Raw genomic sequence first — 22122 nt, forward strand, 5'->3', positions numbered from 1 at the left:
TTTTGGTCATGGAGATAGCTGAATATATTAAAAGATTTATTTTGGTCACTAGTATGAGTTTTTTGTTAAGTAGTTCCCCCTTCCAATTTAGCCCTTTTATTGTATTGAATTAGATATAATATCTGCCCGTCGGGAGTTGGTGATAGACAGGGAGGCCTGGCGTGCTGCGATTCATGGGGTCGCAAAGAGTCGGACACGACTGAGCGACTGAACTGAACTGAACTGAACTGAAGCAGAGCAAAGAAAATTCTATGCATATAATGCATATAACCATTTTGGGTTTTTTTAATTTGTTTTTTAATTGAATGATAATTATTTTACAGAATTTTGTTGTTTTCTGTCAGACACCAACATGAATCAGCCATAGGTATACATATGTCCCCTCCCTTCCATCTTCCTCCCCATCCCACCCCTCTAGGTTGATATACAGCCCCTGTTTGAGTTTCCTGAGTCATACAGCAAATTCTCATTGGCTGGCTGTTTTACATATGGTAATGTAAGTTTCCAAGTTACTTTCTCCATACATCTCACCCTCTCCTCCCCAATTCCTCGTGTCCATAAGTCTGTTCTCTATGTCTGTCTCTCCATTGCTGCCCTGCAAATAACTTCATCGCTACCATCTTTCTAAATTCCATATATACGTGTTAGTATACAATGTTTATCTTTTACTCCGTGTAATAGGCTCTAGGTTCATGCACCTCATTAGAACTGACTGAAATGCATTTCTTTTTATGGCTGAGTAATATTTGATTGTCTATATGTACCACAGCTTCTTTATCCATTCATCTGTCGATGGACATCTAGGTTGCTTCCATGTTCTAGCTGTTGTAAATAGTGCTGTAATGAACATTGGGGTACATGTATCTTTTTCAGTTTTGGTTTATTTAGGGTATATACCTAGGAGTGGGATTGCTGGGTCATATGGTGGTTTTATTCCTAGTTTTTTAAGGAATCTCCATACCGTCTTTCATAGTGGCTGCATCAATTTACATTCCCACCAAACACATGTTATGTTTCTGTCTGTTTTATGTGAAGGGTCAGAAACTAAAACATATTATACACATTATTAAAGTTGGATACTGTGCTTAAGCAATCCTATGAAGTGAGTGATTACATTTCTGTTTTACAAATAAGAAAACTGAGGTGCAATTAACTCATTTCCCAGAGGTCAAAACTACAGTACTAGATCCAGAATGCAAAGCCAATATGATTTAAAGTCCATGGTCTTCCCGCTCTGTCACATTATGATGACTTGTAGTATGCAGTTGTAATTTCCAAACCCACATATGTAACCCTCCCCTCACCAGGTAGTTCTCTCCATTTGTTCCCACTTGCAGGTTAGACAGCCTACCAATCCCAGAAGCTGGAGTGAATAGGAAAATGATGCAAAGAAAGCAGTGTTGCAGGAAAACATAGTTGGGAGAAAGAACCTGGTTGGGAGACCAATCTGGAGATCTTATGGCACCTTGAACCAAAGTAATGACAGTGGATCTAAAAAAGATGAATGTGCTTAAGTCAAGGAATTAAAGGAAAGGATCTCTGAAAATATCTGTCAACTTTGTTTTCATGAAAACTTAAGTCTCCTAAAATCTTAATCTTTTAGGGCATATCAAAGCTATATATAAATGTACCACATTTGTGCTTTCATGGCCTAACAATAACAGTGTAGTCTTTTATAAGCCCTTTCATAGATATTATCTGATTTTTACCCTCGCATATCTCTATGTATTTTTGTCAGTTTTATGTATGAGGAAACTGGCTTAGAAGCAAAAAGTATTTGCAGGGTGGTAACAGCTCTCTAGTACTACACTGAATCCACATCCTGGGCTTCTGTCAGAGATGTTCTGCTTTGCTGAGAACAAAAGTATTTTTTAAAGCAGATGATCAAATTGAAGCCTCTTCTTCTCAGCATTTGAATGCCAGCTTGGCAGCATGTTATGAGTTGGTTAGATCAGCTAATGAATAGATGAGGACAGGGAAGTGTTTATGATTCATGCTATGGACTGAGTTGTGCACCTCCACCAAATCTGTGTGTTGAAACCCTAACCCCCAATGGTTGGGTTTAGATAAGGATCTGAGGATGGGGCTCTTCTGGTGAGATTGTGTGTGCTTAGTCTCTCAGTAGTGTCCAACTTTTTGCAACCCCATGCAGTGTAGCCTGCCAGGCTCCTTTGTCCATAGGGATTCTCCAGGCCATGCCCTCCTCCAGGAGGTCTTCCCAACCCAGGGATCAAACCCAGGTCTCCCTCATTGCAGGTAGATTCTTTACCACCTGAGCCACCAGGGAAGCCCTCTGGTGAGATTAGTGTCCTTATAAGAAGAGGAAGAGACACAGAGCTCTCTCTCTCTGCCATGTGACACAGCAAAGGGCAGCCATCTACAAGCCAGGAAGGGAGCCCTCACCTGAACCTCGTCCAGGTTGTTTAAGCCACCTAGTCCATGGTATTTTGCTACAGCAGCCTGAGCTAATAAGGTAGTTCATAAGATTATTTTCTCATGATAACTCCCAAGTGCAGTATACTCAAGAACTAGATGCCTGGTCTGCTGCTGCTGCTAAGTTGTGTCAGTCATGTTCCACTCTGTGTGATGGCATAGACAGCCGCCCACCAGGCTCCCCCGTCCCTGGGATTCTCCAGGCAAGAACACTGGAGTGGGTTGCCATTTCCTTCTCCAATGCAGGAAAGTGAAAGGTGAAAGTGAAGTCACTCAGTCATGTCCTACTCTCAGCAACCCCATGGACTGCAGCCTACCAGGCTCCTCCGTCCATGGGATTTTCCAGGCAAGAGTACCAGAGTGGGTCGCCAGTGCCTTCTCCGGATGCCTGGTCTGTGTGTTGTAAACAGGATACTCATTCCCTTTGACAGGTGACAGATGCATGCATGACGCATTATTTCTTCTGCATTTCATACATTGCCTATTAGCAGTATGTAAATGAAGGCGTATCAGTGTCACATTAACTCTGTGGCATGTCACTTTGAAGCAAGTTTCCTACTCACATGAATTGTCATGCCTTGTCTAACTAAGGAAAACCAAGGATCTTCTGTTCAGGCCTCTGTTTAAAAAAAAAAGAACTTTTTGAAACAAAATGTTTAACCAGGAATGTTATATGAACTGGCATAACAACTGATGGTTCATAAATCATTCCACTACCACTGAAGTGACTACTCAAAACTATTTCCTTGCATTCTGCATATATACATTCTAATTTTAGCATCCTTTAAAAATATTGTGGTTCCTATTTCCTAGATAGTGGTCAACTTTTCAACCACTTTTTCCTTTGTTTTAAAATGTACTCAGGTGGGGTTTTTTTCAGTTTACCTATTTCTATTATGGAAGATCATGCCTTTAAAAACAGATTTTGGGTTTTTTGGTTTTTGTGTTTGCTTGTTTATTCCTGTTCATACATGGATACCTTTATTGCACATCTGCATGCATGCATGTGTGTGTAATCACAGCCATTTCTAAGGCGACCGATTGTGTTTTGAGATGGCAGATAATCTAAGGGACAGCTGTGGTGTCACCTACCCTTTAAGGGTATCATTTTTCCTATGCTGCTAGGCGGGAAACCAAAATTAAGGTCAAGTAAATATTCTGGAATTAGTTTATAGAATCAGACTAATCAGACTGGGTCCTTTCACTTTTTGAATCTTTAGCATATCAGAAGGTTTTGGAAATTTTCTGTTAGATTATTCTTAGAAATTAATATCTTCATCTACAGTATGGACATAATTTTGATGAAATTTTAAAATCCCACTTTAGGTTTGTATTTACAAAATTGGGTAAAATGCCTTGGAGACCATATTTTTTACATCAGTTTTTAAATTAGGAACATTTCAAAAAATCTTATTATCTTCAAAAGTATTGAAGATTATGGCTGCACTATTAGTGCAAGAAACTGTTACCTTGGAAATGGAATGTACAACCTCACATACTTGGGAGGGTTTATTTATTTATTTTGGTTTATTTTTTGACACATGTCTGTGTGAAGGTATTTCATACTGAATGAATATAAAGGAAGATTTGACCTCCCATGACTCAAGTCATGTGGAAGTAATACAAAGTATCTTGCAGCCTTGTTTTATCCTAAAATTTAGTGCACATTTTGCATTTAAAGATAACACAGCATCTCTGTGTTTGTTATAACCAAGATTCTCCCACAAAATAAAACCTGCAGTAAATTGTCATTTCAGGAGGATATTGCCGAGTGCTGCTCATGTATAGCCCAGTGTGAGAAATACAGTGTTAGGCTTTCAAACAAAAGTACCTAGGCATTTCCCACAACTCACTTAGGAAGGATGGGGCAGTAGATGCTGCTGGAAAAATCATAGTTACAGATAGCTGACGAATAAGGAGCAGGATTAAGAAGGGAACATTTTGAAAAGAAAGGAGTTAGGATCGAGAGTTTATTGCATAAGGTTGTGAAAAGTGAAAGCATTCGTCTCTCAGTTGTGTCTGACTCTGTGACTTGCTGGACTGTAGCCCACCAGGCTCCTCTGTCCACAGGATTTCCCAGGCAAGAATGTTGGAATGGGTTGCCATTCCCTTCTCCAGGGGATCTTCCTGACCCTAGGATCAAACCTAGGTCTCCTGCATTGCAGGCAGATTCTTTACCATCTGAATCACCATAAGGTTACAGATTACTAAGGTGGGTTTCAGGGTAGAAACCTACCTCTGCTGTTGACTGGCCTGTGACCTTGCACTACTTCCTTAACCTTACTGAGCCTCAGTTACCTCATATGAAAAGGGTGTCTAAAGCAGGGTGGTAACATGATTCAAATTCATAGGGCACCTATGAGAATGAAATGATAATGTATATACAAAGATTTGTAAGGTGCTTCTGATGCATCATAATTGCCAGATAAATTAGAGCTTAAGGGAGACAAAGATTCTACTTTTTGGTTTATGTTAATTTTTAGTCAATATGCCTGAAATAAAGAGCCTCAAAACAGCTCTTCTCCCCAAACCCACGAGGTCCACCCGTGTCTCTACTTTGATTAGAGAATAGCAAGTACCCTTGTCTCCTTTTATATCTAATTCCTCCTCTCACATCTGTCCTTCACATCACATCCCCTTTATTGCTTCCTGTCATTTCCAGTTTCTGTGTCCCCATTTCTGCTAAGAAAAGCAGAAGTGAGGGAAATGTTAGGGCTTGGGGATTTCTAAAAGCTGTTCCTAAGTCCTCATTGTTATTATATTAAACTATAGTTATGCGAATATAGTACTTGCCAGATCTTTTCTCTGGGAAACACAAAGGAATTTCCCCATTCAAGTCTTACATTTTAACATTTTGGAGGACAGGAATTATTGTATCACACATACACAATAGGAGAGTTTTATAGTTATGAGAGCTCTTGACACTTAAGAAATCCTCTGGGGTTTTTTTTTTTTCACTTTGCATTTTGCCTGTGGGGAAACTTAGATTCTTAATTGCCTCAGGGGCACAAGCTACATTGCTGAGCCTGAACTGTTTGGTTTAAACCTCTGGGCTTATTTTTTGTACTTCAAAAATGGTAGAATATTGGGAACTTCATACGGTTCATAGTACAAAGCGTGTGTGTGTGTGTGTGTGTGTAAAACATATCACGTATGAAGACGTTAAATGGAAATGTATAATGTAAAGACTGACAATAAAACTTAACACCCCTGTACCCACCGAGTTAAGAAGCTCCTTATGTGCCCTGTGTGCTCAGGCATGTCTGACTCTTTGTGTCCCCAAGGGCCACCAGGCTTGTCTGTCCATGGATTCTCCAGGCAAGAATACTGGAGTGGGTTGCCATTTTCTACTCCAGGGGATCTTCCTGACCCAGGGATTGAACCCACATCTCTTCCATCTCCTCCACTGGCAGGTGGATTCTTTACCACTTGGCCACCTGAGAAGCCCATGTGCCCTGACTAATCTTTTCTTTATTCTAAACCTCTCCTTTCCCCTACCCACCCCCAAACCCAGCCAGGTAACGCCACCTTGACTATAGTGTAAGTTTTCTTGCTTTTCGTTATTTAGGTTTGAAAACCTGAATAGCAAACTTAACCCCAGCTGTGTGAGGAAAGGGCTCTATTGTCACTATTAGATGACAGCTCCCTGAAGATACATTCTTTCAGAATTGTGAAGACAGTGTTATCATGTTTCCAGAATTACCCCTGAAGTTTGTTCTGATTCCTTTTTTGTATGATCTGCTTTTCTTTTTTTCCTTCCCCGAAGCTTTAGAAAATTTTTTTTCTCTGGTATTCTGAAATTTTACGGTAGAACAACTTGGTATTGTCTGTTTGCCATCCATGAAGTTGGATATGCAGTGGACTGTTTCATTCTAGAAACTGACATCTTTCTGATTGGGGAAGTGTCCTTTGGCTGTTTCTTTGATGACTCCTTCCTCTCTGTTACTCAGATGTGAGACCTCCCAGACTAGTTCTTAATTTCTTACTCTTTGTCTCTTTGCTCCTTTCATGGCAGACTTCCTCAGGGTCTTCTATGTATTACTTTTTCTATTATTATTAAGAATGGCAGTCATATCTTAATTCCCAAGGGCTTTTCTTTATTCTCTTCCTTTAAACAAAAGTCTGTTTCATGAATGCACTATATTACCTCATAGGATTTTTTTTAATTTATTTATTTTTGGCTGTGCTGAGTCTTCCTTGCTGTGTTGGCTACTCTCTAGTTGTGGTGCACGGGCTTCTCATTGCAGTGACTTCTCTTGTGGTGGAGCACGGATTCTAGGAACATGAGCCTTCAGTAGTTGCAGCACGTGGGCTCAGCACTTGTGGCTCCCAGGCCCTAGAGCGCAGGCTCAGTAGTTGTGTCATAAGGCTTAGTTGCTCCATGCATGTGGGATCTTCCAAGATCAGGGATTGAGCCCAGGTCTCCTGCATCGGAAGGCAGATTCTTTACCACTGAGTTACCAGAGAAGCCCCTCATAGGATTTTTACAAGAGGTTTTTGCAGGGGGTTTGCCTTCTCACTTCACAGTCCTTGCTATTTCAGTTTTTTTTGTTTGTTTTAGACTCTTCCCTTTCGGAGTTCTCTTCACAGCTTTCTGATAACTATCTACTGTCTGCTTACGATTAAACATGATCTCAAGAGCTCATTGGAAGCTCTTGAGTACGTATGTAGATGGGGCTTGTTGCGGTTGACTTTACCAGCCAGGTGAACTGGGTGGGTCATTTGTTGGGGAATTCCCAGTAATCAGACTCTTTAGGGTTTTTTCCCTCTTTCACTGGTCAGATTCCCCATAGAAGAGTTTTCAGTCTCTTGACTGCAGGGTAAAGGCCTTCCTACCAGTGTTCTGAGAGCCAAGTACAGGGGAAAAAAATCTGAGTCTCTCTGCATTCTGTATTCAATATGCATGCATTCATTCAATCTCTACTTTCAGTGTGGTGACCACACTGTCACATGTGCTAGGTGCTTTAGTCTAGATTTCCCCTCATTTACCACATCCAAGTAATGAATCTTCAGACTTCCCTCCCCACCTGTCAGAGGTGACATGGATGGGGGCATGCCTGCATGCTCAGTCACTCAGTCGTGTCCTACTCTTTGTGATCCCATGGCTGTAGCCCACCAGGCTCCTCTGTCTATGGGATTTCCCAGGCAAGAATACTGGAGTCAATTGCCATTTCCTTCTCCAGGGGATTTTCCTGATCCAGGAATTGAAACCACATCCCGTGCATTGCAAGCATATTCTTTAACACTGAGCCATCAAGGAAGCTGGATGCAGGCAGAAGGCACACAAATTTAGGAATCTAATGCTTCTTCAGCAGTGTTTACCTGCTTCTCCTTAGTTAACCTCACACCCCCATTTAGCCTCACCCCTTTGTTTCCAGTTCTGGGGTCTTGAAAGGCTGGATTGCCTCTTAACTGACCCCTCTGCAGATTTGACTGTCGGATCTGCAAGGTAGTTGCCACCTGTGTGTCTGCTCGCCAGCTTCCAGATTTTATTGCTATTGCCTCCCCTCTTATTCTTCAGGTTTCTGTGGGTTTGTCATTTTAGAAAGACTCTATGATAGTTTTAATAGGAGTCTCAAGTGAGATTAAGATTAGATGCACGTGTTCTTTTTGCCACCTGAACCTTGTAAGTTTATGTTCTACTGTTAACATGTTGAGAGAGTAACACAAAAATCATCCAAGTCTGTGATAATACCGAAAGAATCTTTATTTTCTTTCTCTTCTTAAACTTTATTCTCTTTCCTTCCATTTTCCTTTTATTTATTTATTTATTTTGATGGGGGAGCAGGGGGCATTGGAACAGCCAGGCTTCTGAGGTCTAAATTTACTAATCCAGGCTGTACTGTCTAGTAATAGCTAATATTTATTGAATACTTTTCCATGTGCTTTATATCTACATGCATCTGAATTAATCCTCACAATAACCCAATTTGTATGTCCATTTTGTGTGCATGTGCTAAGTTGCTTCAGTTGTGTCCAATTCTGTGCAGCCTCAAGGACTGCAGCCCACCAGGCTCCTCTGTCAGTGGAATTCTCCAGGCAAGAATACTGGAGTAGGTGGCCATTCCCTTCTCCAGGGGATCTTCCCGAACCAGTGATTGAACCCAGGTCTTTCGCATTGCAGGCAGATTCTTTACCTTCTCAGCCATCACAGAATCATATCACCGTTTTACCAACAATGAAGTAGAGGCTCAAAGAGGAAATGTATCAGAGGTCACACAGCTCTGTCCTAGAAGAACTAGAATTTGAACCCTGGCAGCCTGATGCTAAAGCTTGTGCTCTTCATTACTGTTGTTATTACTATTTTATTACTTAATTACTGTGCTATTAAATAGTAGATATAAATTGGAAAAGTCTTTTTTATGTCTGTTAGATTCATACTATATAAGCCCTTCTACTGCACAGGTAGATAGATGGCTTGGAGCATTAACTGGGCATGTCCAAGGTGTCTTTTTATATACGTAGGTCTTTTATATATTTTGAACTGATTAGGTTTTTCCAGAAAACAAAACCAGTAGCCCTGGTGGTTCAGACGGTAAAGAATTTGCCTGCAATGCAGGAGAGCTGGGTTCGATCCCTGCATTAGGAAGATCCCCTGGAGGAGGGCATGGTAACACACTCCAGTATCCTTGCCTGGAGAATCCCCATGGACAGAGCAGCCAGGCGGTGTACAGTTCACAGGGTCACAAAAAGTCGGACACGACTGAGCGACTAAGCACAGCCATAGTGTACAGTTGTCTGTAACTCTCTGCCAAGACAAAAGCTGTGTGAAGCTGTGCAGCCATGGAGAGAAAACTGAAGTTTTCAATCCTCCAGAGCCCTGCTCACCATATTCTCTCTTTTAGTCATTAAATGGTGGCTTATGAGCCTGAAAGTCTTTCCCAGAATGAGCAAATTGTTCCCTGTACATGGACTGTATCTAGAACCCTGGGAGAAGTTTTTGATCAACTTGTAAAAGTGGAAATTAATTCCCTGGTGGTTGAATGGTTAGGACTCTGAGCTTCCAATGCCAGGGGCCTGGGTTCAATCCCTGATTGAGGAACTAAGATTCCACAAGCCATGCAGAGCAGTAAAAAAAAAAAAAGTGGAAATTAATATGTATCAGAATAAGTTAATTTAATTGTCTTGAAACTAGTTTTCAGTCTTCAAAATACTATGCTTTCCTGCCTCACAATGATAAAGGAAAGACAGATATTTTACAGAAAAACTAGAAAGACCAAAGAATGTGTGTAAATGTTTGCAGACAAGTCACACTATGAGTCAGGAGCCAAATCTTCTGACTCCTAGACAGCTCTGACTCTCGGCTGAGTGGGGAAATCCATCCAGACCAATAATTTAATCATTTTCTAAAAGGCTGGATAACTGTGTGGGTGCTAATGGCATCAGAGAAGACATGGCAGGCAGGAAACACATCCCACACTTGGCAGGATGTTCCCAAGGCAGGAAGGGCATTTCTCTTCCTCGGTAGAATTGTTTCATTGACTAAAGACAACATGAGATCATTGAAATCTCCCTAAAATACCAATGACTGACGAAAGCAGGATACAGGACATGGTGAGTCTCATGTAAACCAATGGGATCATTTATGACATCATAATAAAGTAGTAGTATTTTGTGTATGTAATTTCTCCCAACAGATTCAAAGAGCTTTATATATTTGGTCAATAATCAGATTTTTAAAGCTGTACTTAAAGCACATGGTCCCAGAGGTGAGAGCAGGACTCCAGCTCAGTGTCCGTCTCTCCTCTCTGAAACTACGCCAACAGGCTTACGAAGTTTCCACTCCTTGAATACCACCCAGTGAAAGCTTCCGTCTCCCTCCTTGCCCCAGCTTCTGTTGCTTCTCTAAAACATTTCCTTTTCTTACCTTCTCGCAGTACTCTCATCCTCAACAAATGTTAATCTGGATCTTACATGGTATACAACACTTAAACAAGTCCAGCAAAGAAGTATCACTAGGCTCAGTGGTAAAGAATCTTCCTGCCAATGCAGGAGACACAGGTTCAATCCCTGATCCTGGAAGATCCCGCAGGCCTTGGAGCAACTAAGCCCATACAACACAACTACAGAGCCTGTGCTCTAGCACCTCAGAGCTGCACCTACTGAAACCCACGTGCCTAGAGCCCATGCTTCACAACACGAGAAGGCACCACAGTGAGAGGTCCGCATACCACAACTAGAGGGTAGCCCCCACTTGCTGCAACTAGAGAAAAGCCCTTGCAACAACAAAGGCCCAGCACAGCCAAATAAATAAATACATAAAATTATTATTTTTTTAATTTAAAAGGAAGTATTATTAACATTCTTTAAATAGAAAGTGATATTACTCCCTTCCATTCTGTCTAGCAGGCAGCAATAATTCTCAAACATAGAACTGAGGCTGAAACAGTACCAGTGGGTAGCTGGCAGATGAAAACATGAGAAGCCTTGAGCCACAACAGTGGTGGGTTGCCTGCACTCTCCTCCTAGTTGGCATTTCCAGAGCTGCACAGAAAAATGCTGACTATAGCAGTCACTCAAGGACTATTTCTAAAACAGGGATTCTCTTCCAAAAACATAGTTCAGGAGAAAAGTGGTAGGAGCAAAGACAAAGGGACTGAAACTGAATATTAGCTTACCTGCAGATTGTAGGAACATAGAAACAAGTAGAAAACTCCAGGGTTGTACTATAACTTCCTGTGTGTCTTCTGCTGTAAACTTGGTGGAGAGCACAATGCATCAGTTACAAACACTGTGTTTATAACTGGTCTTCTGAATCTGAGAACACTGCCTTCCATAGAGTTCATCAGTCATTGTGCCTGAGGTTTTAAAGGATCCAGGGTCTTTCTTTTCCTTTCTTGCTTTCTCTTGTCTGTCTTTGACTTAATCTCATCATATCCTAAAATCCACCCAGACTCAAATAGGAAGCCCCCCACCTTCCATCCTAGATCAAGTAACCACATTACCATGAGGTTGTCTTTAGTGAAGCAATAGCATAAAAAGTGGATGTGTTTCCTGGCTTTAGTGTTCCAGATAACCAGTGTGTAACTGTTATGAGAAATCGATATCTTTTCATGTTGGAACAGTATGCAGGCTGTTGTGGTTGTTTTAAAAATTTCTTTTTTTTAATGGAATTTTAAGTTTTTCCACCTATAACTAAAAATAGTTTCTTTAATGTCAACATTCTGTTTAAAATTAATTTGATCTCCTTTCTTAGCTCAGGTGCTGAACTGCAGGGCTGTGTGTGTGTGTATATGTGTATGTAAAGAAGGACAGGTCAAAGATGAAATCAGTTCAAAGCCTCCTCGGTGTGAACACCTTCATGGTTTTATCTGAGAAAAGTGAAGCCTTCAAAAGCTTAGACTCATCAAATACATGAGGCCTTGCTTCTCAAACACCCTTACCTGGTTGCAGTTTGCACCTATAACAGCATCTGACAATTCCAGGGAGAATAATTTCTACTTTATCAAGCTCCCCTTCTACATCAGATCCGTTAAAGAAAACTATCTTCAAACTTCCTTTGGTTCTTGAAGAGCAACTGACATTCATTTCACACATCTAATAACAGCATTAGAAGCTGTCAGGGAATGACGCTGGGTACGGTGTCCAAGAGTGCTGGGCTCTAACTAGCTGAAGAGAGTTAAGGAAGGCAAGTGCAATCTCCCTCCTGCCACCATGGCATCATCAGGATGTCTCCTCCGGGGTGCAGGCCACATTTTGGTGTTTCTATAGTGCTGTTACCTACTCTTTCCTTCCTTCTTGAAGTGCTGCTTATAGTCTTTCTGAGACATCACTGTCTCCTGGTTTTCTTTCTATCTCTCAGGCCATTCCTCAGCTTCCATTAATGGCTTTTCTTATAGCTCTGTATCTTTTAAAGAATAGGATTCCTCAGTTTTCTTCCTCTGCTCCTTTTGAGTTTGTTAAAGGAGTACATCAAGGCTGTATATTGTCACCCTGCTTATTTAACTTATATGCACAGTACATCATGAGAAACGCTGGGCTGGAAGAAGCACAAGCTGGAATCAGGATTGCCAGGAGAAATATCAATAATCTCAGACATGCAGATGACACCACCCTTATGGCAGAAAATGAAGAAGAACTAAAGAACCTCTTGGTGAAAGTGAAAGAGGAGAGTCAAAAAGTTGGCTTAAAGCTCAATATTCAGAAAACTAATATCATGGCATCCGGTCCCATCACTTCATGGCAAATAGATGGGGAAACAGTGGCTGACTTTATTTTGGCGGGTTCCAAAATCACTGCAGATGGTGATTGCAGCCATGAAATTAAAAGACGCTTACTCCTTGGAAGGAAAGTTTTGACCAACCTAGACAGCATATTAAAAAGCAGAGATGTTACTTTGTTGACAAAGGTCCATCTAGTCAAGGCTATGGTTTTTCCAGTAGTCATGTATGGATGTGAGAATTGAATTATAAAGAAAGCTGACAGCTCAAGAATTGATGCTTTTGAACTGTGGTGTTGGAGAAGACTCTTGAGAGTCCCTTGGACTGCAAGGAGATCCAACCAGTCCATCCTAAAAGAGATCAGTCCTGGGTGTTCATTGGAAGGACTGATGTTGAAGCTGAAACTCCAATACGTTGGCCATCTGATATGAAGAACTGACTCGTTTGAAAAGACCATGATGCTAGGAAAGATTGAGGGCAGGAGGAGAAGGGGACAACAGAGGATGAGATGGTTGGATGGCATCACTGACTCAATGGACATGAGTTTGGGTAAACTCCGAGAGTTGGTGATGGACAGGGAGGCCTGGCATGCTGAGGTTCATGGGGTTGCAAAGAGTCACACGACTGAGTGACTGAACTGAACTGGAGACCTCTTCCACTTGCTGATGGCTCCTGCCAATGTGTGTTTCCTGATGACTTCAGATCTTTTATTTCATCCCAAAGTCCTCTCCTGGATAGGGTCTCCTGACTGGCTGCCCACTGGCTTATTTACCCCCTGGTACATATCATGAGCTCCTCCTCTCACAGACCCTGGCTTGCTACCATCATCTGTCCAGTTGTCCAACTCTTCTCTGGTTTGTTTCTCTCCTTGTTTCCCACAGTCAGTCAGTGACTAAGTCTGCTTAGTTCTGCTTTACTCCAGAAGGCTCTCTTCTCTCCATCCTTACCACCAGCATCTCAGTTCTCATCATCTGTTACCTGAAATACTGCAGAAGCTCCCTTACTTGATCACCCTATTCTAGTCCAGCCTCCTTGCAATCCACAGGGTTGATCTCTTTAAACTGGTAGTCATGTCATGCTCCTATTTAAATACTTTGTTGTTCTCCACTGCTTTCAGCTGGTAAAAGATTCCTTATCACGGTTTACAAGGACCTTCATGATCTGACCCCTATAGTCATTCCCAGCCTTCTTTCTGGGACTCCTTGTGACATCCTCCCACATTTGATAGCTTGCGGTTCCCTGAATTCAGTGCATTAATAAAGAGCCCTCACCTTCAACCAATATGCTGCTGCTTTAAAAAAAAAAAAAAAAACTACATGCTGCTTCTTGTCCTTGGAAACTCCCGTTCCTTGCCTGAATAATTCATCTGAAAACTCAGCTCAGTCATCGCTTCCTTAGTGGTGACTTCCCTGACCACCATCCCCACCCCCAGTCTGATTTAGGTGCCCGTCCTTTAACCTCTGTCTTAGCACTTTTTACATCACATTACAGTCATTTGACGGCAAACTCCCGGAGCTGGGAATAATGTGTCTTCATATTGGTATTCACATCCCCAGTACCCTCTGCCTAATGACTGACAGAGAAGGTTGTCATTCATTTTTAATGAATAAACTACCCTTTTCACTTTATCAGGGCCACGCATGCACGTGCACACTCGTACATACCCGGAAACCCTTGAATCTGATCAAGTCTCTAGATCCAGCTGCCAATTTATAGGAAACAAGGAAGACTAGAGAATATGTTACATGATACCACAAGGATGCTGTTGGCAAAGTCTAAACGTGGGAACTTCTGTCAGAATAGCAGCCACATTTCTTTAATGGTAGTCAGACAATCACAGTGTATAGAGTTATTTTAAATCTTGATTTTTTTTAAAACTAAAAAGCAATATAACCTAGAGAAATATAAATGCTGATTGTATATTTGATATTAAGGAATTGTTAATATTCTTAGATGTGATAATGGTGTTATGCTTATTTTTTTAAGAGTCCTTATACTTACAAATACATTGACATATTCACAGTTGATGTGATGTCTAGGATTTGTTTCAGAATAATCCAAAGCAGAAGTTGGTAGAAATATAGATGAAATTGGATTGGCCATGAGCTGATAATTATTGAAGCTGGGTGATGGGCACATTATGCTATTCTGCTTACTTTTGTTTATATTTAAAATTTTTGGTAATAAAACTTTTATTGTAGTAAAATGTACATAACATACAGTGTATCATTTTAACCATTTTCAAGTGTACCATTCAGTGGCATTAAGCAGTTTACATTGTTGGGCAACCATCCCCATCACCAGAACATCACCTGAACTGAAACTCTGTACTGTTAAACAGTATTTCCTTATTCACCTCTCTTCTGGCCCCTGGCAAACACCATTCTGTTTTCTGTCTCTGATTTGACTCCTCTAGGTAACTCATATAAATGAAATCGTATAAAATTTGTCCTTTTGTGTCTGACGTATCTTCAAGGTTCATCCAAGACCAAACTAGGCCTTCATAGGAAGGATCGAGCAGTGTGTGACAAATAGCCATGTGTACAGAATGGTCGATATCGTAGAGGAGGCGGTTCTCCCCTTGAGACTCTGAGCAGGGATTCGGTTTAAATGAGAGCTGTGGACGGGTTTCCTTGAGCTCAGGGCAGTTCTGACAAGAGAAGCGGAGATCCACTCTGGGAAGTTCTCAACCTGGAGAATCCAGAGATGGTGAGGACAGTTCTGGACCTGCCCAAGGGGTCTGGAGTCTGAACCACACAGCAGAGCAAAATACATAGTACCGCTGATTCTGGAGAATATCTCAAATTCCAAATTGCTTCCAGAACTCCAGGTACTTGGCACCTCAAGGTTAAGCTGAGATCCATTCTCACCATGCTCCCTCCCACATTGCTCTTTACGATGTCTAAAGGATAATTCTCCAAAAACCAGAAGAGTAAACACAGATTGCAGCTTAATATTTGGCTTGGCTTCTGTTCTAATTTGGTTTGTCTCTAGTAGGAATAGATAAGAAGTTTTTCTTTTTTTTAATTCATAAGTGACATTACTCATACATGACTTACTTTTGGTGTAAACCTGAACAGTAGTTCCTGAGCTTAGGTTAAAAATACAATTGGCCGAGCTACATGTGTTGGAAATAAGTGGGTAGGGATGCTCAGGAAGTAGAAAAGCTGCCTGAGAGGTGGGAGAGGGTCATGAGAGCAAGAGCTATTCTGAGTAACCCTAAATAGCAAGTGTAACTTCCTTTCCCTAGTCTTTTAACTTTTTACCTCCCCTCTGCAGTCTCTGGAACTTCCTGGGTTTTATGGACTGTAGATCTTCAGAACTCTAAAGCCTTTAGGATCTGACATCTGCAGACATTATAGAAGTCCTATGCTGGTTTCCCAAGCAAGATAGCTATGGTCAATATTCCTCATTATAGGATAAGTTCAGGAAGGAAAGTTTTAGAAACAACCCAAATATCCATGGACATGAATAGATAAGATGTTGTATATAGATACAATGGAATATTATTCAGCCTTAAAAATGAATAAAATTCTGATATGTGCCCTGTCTTTTCATTGATGTATTAAAATGCTTTATATTTTATGTTGTTGTGAATATGTTAGGCATTATGTCTGCCATTTTATTTTTTGTTTTCTGTTACCATTATTTCCTATTTCTGTTTTATTTTTCCTGCCTTCCTGTGGGTTGCCTGAACTTTTCTTAGAATTCCATTTTTATGTGTCTATAGTTGGCTTTAAAAAAAAAAATCATAGTGTTTTTGAATATATATCTTTGCATAGCATTTTTAATGGTTGCTAAAAGCATCACATATGTATACACACACACACGCACACACATGTAACATCAGTCTGCTGGTGTTATCACTTTAACAGGTTTTCTGTCTTGCTAGACTGCATCTTTTCTAGTCCTTTGGCTAGAGAGAACCAGCCTTTATTGGTCTTTTTTTGTCTGTATCCATGGCATTTCCAGGCTGCTGGCTTCTTGGTCTCCAAGTATAGAATACATGAGGCGAAAAGGAAATCCCAAGGTCCCTAGCCAGTCTGCCTTTTTATCTCTACAAAGTCTTGCATTTGTTTTATATATAAAACATCTGAGGGTTTTAGTTGTACATAGTGGAAGAAATAGGGAAGAGTACATCCACTCTGTTTTCCCAGAAGTAGAAATTTCTCCCATTTTTATTTTTGATCTAACATAGAATTAAGGTCACTTTTCTTTTTCTTTACTATTCTAAGTATATCTATGACTCTGGGCCAGCCCATTGGATCCAGTCTTGGAATTTACCTCACAGGAAGTAGGCTCATAGCTAGATTGCTATAGAGTTTCAGGCAAATGCCTCTATTCCATCCCGTACACTCATCTCTCTTTCCTGTGTCTTTATTCTCCCTTGTTTGCATCATTACCAGAGAGCTGCTGCTAGCAGAGACCTTTCGGCCACACGATGGTGCCCCAGAGTTGTTCAAGCTAACCTAAGCCCTTTCTGTTCTTCTTTGGGCCCCTGTCTTTAACTTAATATTAGTAAATTCAAGGCTATTTATTTAAACCGAGGTATAGATATGTGTGACTAAGCACACACACACACAAATGTGAAGACCCAATTGTGTTTTTCTTTAAGCCATGTCTTCTCATGTATGTGGAATCAGTATCAAAAATTGGTTTTGTTTGATTTTTTTTCTTTTTTTTGGCATTGAGAGTAACTTTATGGGAATTCATACAGGAGTTTTTAGAAAGCAGTTGTCATTCCTTTTAATGAATTCAGTTGCCATTTTGTATCTGGGCTCATTGAAAATAATCTGTAATCTCAGCATAGCTTTAAGAAGAAAATTTATAAGTGCATTTTGAAAGAGATTCACTCTCAATGTTTTGAGGTGTTTGAATCCCTGAACTAAACTTCCATAGTGAAGATGTTTGATTACGAACCCAGCTTTTAAAATAGTACCTTATAAGATTATATTAAAATGCTTAGGATAAATACACTGGCAAATAGAGTTAGATCTTTGGGTAGTGAGGTTATAAGTGATTTCCTTTTTCACTTTTCTTCTTGCCTATATTTTTCAAGTTTTCAGTAATAGAGGTAGGCGTTTTCTTCAGCTAATCAGAAAATGTCTATTAACCATTCAGTATATGTGGAACCAGCATATACATCTTTCCAGGCTTGAGAGTTGGATAAGAAAATTATTAGGCGCTCCCTCACTGAAGTCAGGGGCCATATCTTTCAAAACTTCATAAGCTATAATACCTACTATGTGCCTTATACATGGAGAGTTCTGGGAAGTAACTGTTGAGTGAACAGAGAAGCCATTACTCATAACTTTTTCTGGTTGTAAAGCTTTGGGTCAGAGTCCTCACAGTGGTATTGGTACATTTCTCTGCTCACATTCAGTGGCCAACTTGTGTTCATTCTGTCCATTCATTCTAGAACTAAGAATTAGAGATCATATAACTAACTACTGTTTCCTAAAATAATAAGATTAGTAATGGAGTAGAATGGGTAGAATGGGCCAAAAATACATATAAATCCAAAGCATTAAACAGTACTTAAAAGTTCAGCTCTCGCTAATTCATTATTAGACTAACTGAGAGAATCCATGTGTGTTAGACTAACAGGTACTCAAGCAGTATTTGACAACTGACCAAATAAATGAATGAAAAATTATTGAATAAAGAATTTTAGCTAATATCCTGAAAGTCTACATGGGAATAAATTTGTGAGTTAGGGAAAGCTAGGCTAAAATAAATGCCTTTCTAACCAAGACCCAAGAAAATTAAGGATTTCTTCAGTGACTTTCAACTTGTGATTTTCATAGGCCCTGGAGTTTTTATAAATTATAGAACTTTTATATTTCCGATACACTGTTATATAACAAGTTAAAATATTTTATTAGCTTTTACATATTACACTTAGTAATATTCATTTATAGCTTAGTTTAATAGGTTGTACATGAAAGTAGTCTATAGACTTTTACTTATGAAAGATTGAATGTAAATAAGCTCACCAAAGTGTAGGATTTACTAAAAATCCCACTTCAAACTTTTAAGAGGAATCCATGTGCACACAAGACATGTGGGAAGTGGAAAGAATATGGGGTAAATTCACGGAGTGGAAAATTAGCTGGAGGATGAAAGTTGACAGACCTTTTGGAGGAAAGAGGGATTTCAATGAAAAGCAGCAGTCTTAGCAGAATCATGATGTGGAAAAGTTGACTGAAAATTCAGTATCTTCATGTATACATATGGCTGAATCCCTTCATTGTTCTGAAACTATCACAACATTGTTAATCAGCTATATCCCAATACAAAGTTAAAAGGTAAAAAACCTTAAGTAAAAAAAAAAAAGAAATGTCTATTCCAGCCATTTACAAACTTTTAATGAAAGCGTTAGTCTCTCAGTCGTGTCTGACTCTTTGTAACCCCATGGACTATAGCCTGCTAGGCTCCTAACTGTTCCCATTCCCTTCTCCAGGGGATCTTCCTGACCCAGGGATTGAACTGAGGTCTCCTGCATTGTAGGCAGATTCTTTACCATCTGAGCCATCCTTTATTTAAATAAAAATCTATGCAGAATACCAATATATAAGTGACAAAAACTGAGCTGTTTGGGTTGAAACAGGGTTGGGAGTGTATAGGAACCAAACCCCATCCTTCTTAGCTCCCCTACCTCTCTCCCAGTGGGCCCTACAGAACTCATTTTTAAAATGGCTCATCTTGTCTATGCTTAGAAACCTCCCCAGGTATCCCATGTAGCCTGGCCAGTGGGCAGGTGTTAGATAATCATTTGTAACATGGAAGTATTTTCCTCCGGCTTATTTACAAAGATGGGCAATTACCTCTTACCAGAAAAGAATGTTTAGGAATGTTTTCTCACCTCTTACCAGAAAAGACTGTTGGACCCATTGAGATTACCATCTAGCAGAATCACTCCCCTTACTTGAGATTCTTCCCTGACTTTCTTGGGGACTGACTTTGTGTTTTTCAGCTCTTGAATGTGGTCTCTCACCTCGCCAAGCAGAATCTTCAAGTGCTGGTCCTGGGCCGGAAGCATATGTTAACGCAGAATTCCCGGTGGAGAAGAGTTGAGATGGAAAAGATGCAAAAGCAAGCCAGCTTTTTTTTCGCTGACAACATGTAGGTATTGAAGTTATTAAGTGAATTACACTAGGCTCCAGTCATCTGCTTGTTACCTATTTTTGTTTTTCTATTTTGAAAGTGCATGTGTGTGTGAGTATACTCAGCCTCATTCAAAAAAAAAATTTATAAAAATATCGTTTTTATAGCAGGATAAACTTAAATAGATGAGAAATCAGTTTAAAGGAGAAATAAAGTGAAAGTGAAGTCGCTCAGTTGTGTCCGACTCTTTGCGACCCCATGGACTGTAGCCTATCAGGCTCCTCTGTCCATAGGATTTTCCAGGCAAGAGTGCTGGAGTGGGTTGCCATTTCCTTCTCCAGGGGATCTTCCCGACCCAGGAATTGAACCCGGGTCTTCCGCATTGCAGGCAGACGCTTTACCATCTGAGCCACCAGGGAAGCCAAAAAGGAGAAATAAGTTAAAACCCAAATGAGATTAGTACACAGAATGCATGCCATAGATTCCTGAACAGATCATTTAACAAATATTTAGCAAATACGAGCACCATCTGTGTTCTTGGAGAAACACCAGTGAACAAAACCAAGTCCCTATCGTCTTGGAACGTAACAGTAGACAGGTAAACAGATAAACAGGCAATGATCAAAGCTGTGAAGGGAGTAGGGAGCTGGAAGAGGACTAGGTCCAATATCGAGGGGGGTGAATGGAGAGATCATCAGGACAGGCCTTGGGGAGGACACAGATCTGAAGAAAATAAGTGAGTCGTTTGAGAAACGAGGAGAGGTAGTGGGAAGAAACTATGAGGCAAAAGGAACAGCAAGTGTTCAAAAGGCCCTGAACAACAACAAAAGAGGGCCTTCCCGGTGGTCTGGTGGCTAAGACTCTGCACTCGCAGTGCAGGGAGGCCAAGTTTGATCCCTTGTCAGGGAACTAGATCCTGCATGCTGCAACTAAGAGTTCACGTGCCACAACTAAGACCCACCGCAGATGGGGAGGGGGGAAAAGAGGGCTGTCAGTCAGGAATGAGGGGAGCTGGCAGGCCAGTGTGGATGGTCAGTTCTGAGGTCACAGAGAAGGCAGGGACCGCATTACAGAGGACCTCGTGGGCTCTGGATTTTATTCTAAATATAAAGGGAGTGTTGCTGTGAGCTACCGCTTCCCAGGAAACCAAAGGAAGATGGAAAACATGATCAGCAAGGAAATACACAGTGTCCATACAGTATGCAGAAAGTAGCTAGTCAGGAGGAGCACAGATCTACAACACCATGTATTAACTGTTAGCATGCATTTAGGTTCTCATACTGTTTATGCTGACAAAGGTTTATGTACAACTTAGCACGGATCATGAGCAAACCTCAGTCCTGAGTCTAGGTTTCGTTGGGTTGAATGTGATAACTTCAAGATTTGTCAGTATTATCCAAACCGTTCGTTCTTAAAAAAGGTCAAATGGAGGAATTCTCTGGCAGTACAGTGGTTAGGATGGCAATCTCACTGCTGTAGCCCAGGTTCAATCCCTGGTCAAGGAACTAAGGATCCCACAGGCCAAACACTGCAGCCAAAAAAAAAAAAAAAAAGTCGAATGGCACTCAATGCATAAAGCTGGAAGCTAACCCCTCCTTCAGGTCCCAAACCAAATCTCATTTTTCTATAGCTAAGTTCTTTTATTTATTCATGGAGTGGGTGCTTCCATCTTTCCAAGACTATAAGATAGTAGTAATGCCCTTCATTCAGTCACATTAGGCAGCATTGGCTAAACCTGAGGATCGCAGGCTTGAGAATCAGTCTACCCTGGTTCAGATCATGGCCCTGTCACTTCCTGTCTGGGAAGTGTTTCCCTTCTCTGTGTCTTCTTTTCTTCATAGGTAACCCTCATGAGGATTCAGTGAGAAAATACTTGCACATAATACATGTGAAACTCTTGGCACAGCACCAAGTACATGGAAAGCATCTATATTTGTTGTTGTCACCATCATCATTATTTTTCATAGATGGAAGAACTAAGTAACGGTAGTGTTATAACCAAGAAGCCTGTTGGAAATTGGTCTCGTGCTTGGTTTGGAGCCTGTATATATTGTATATGCTGAAATTCCAAACCCAGTGGTAAAGATTGATTCAGCCACCTTCTGTGGCTTTGGATTTGAGTATTTAAATTTTTAACATTAACTCTGTTTGCCACTAATGTGCCAAAGAAGCGTGTTCAAACCTAAACTAGGGAGAATAGTACAGTGAATGCCCCCATGACTGTCACTCAGCTCCCGTAACTACTGTCATTTATTAATGTTGTTCCATATAACCCCCACAGTTTTTCTTTTTCCTGAAGATTATTTTAAAGACAGATTCCAGTTATTTTATCATTTCACTTGAAATTGAAATACTTTAGTATAAGGTATCCTGTAAAGGGATACCTTATACCAGGGATTTACAACTTAGCATGGATTATGAG

General features: G+C 40.6%; 1 protein-coding gene across 1 annotated transcript in view; it reads left to right on the top strand.

The window, feature by feature from the left end:
- PRORP (protein only RNase P catalytic subunit) overlaps window positions 1–22122 on the top strand; it is a 138175-nt gene that overhangs the window by 110257 nt on the left and 5796 nt on the right. Inside the window, exon 6 of the mRNA XM_052659499.1 lies at window positions 19570–19718. Coding sequence (XP_052515459.1) covers window positions 19570–19718 — 149 coding nt within the window. The remainder of the gene's footprint in view (window positions 1–19569; window positions 19719–22122) is intronic.

The sequence above is a fragment of the Budorcas taxicolor genome, chromosome 21, assembly GCF_023091745.1.
Source record: "Budorcas taxicolor isolate Tak-1 chromosome 21, Takin1.1, whole genome shotgun sequence".
NCBI lineage: Eukaryota > Metazoa > Chordata > Mammalia > Artiodactyla > Bovidae > Budorcas > Budorcas taxicolor.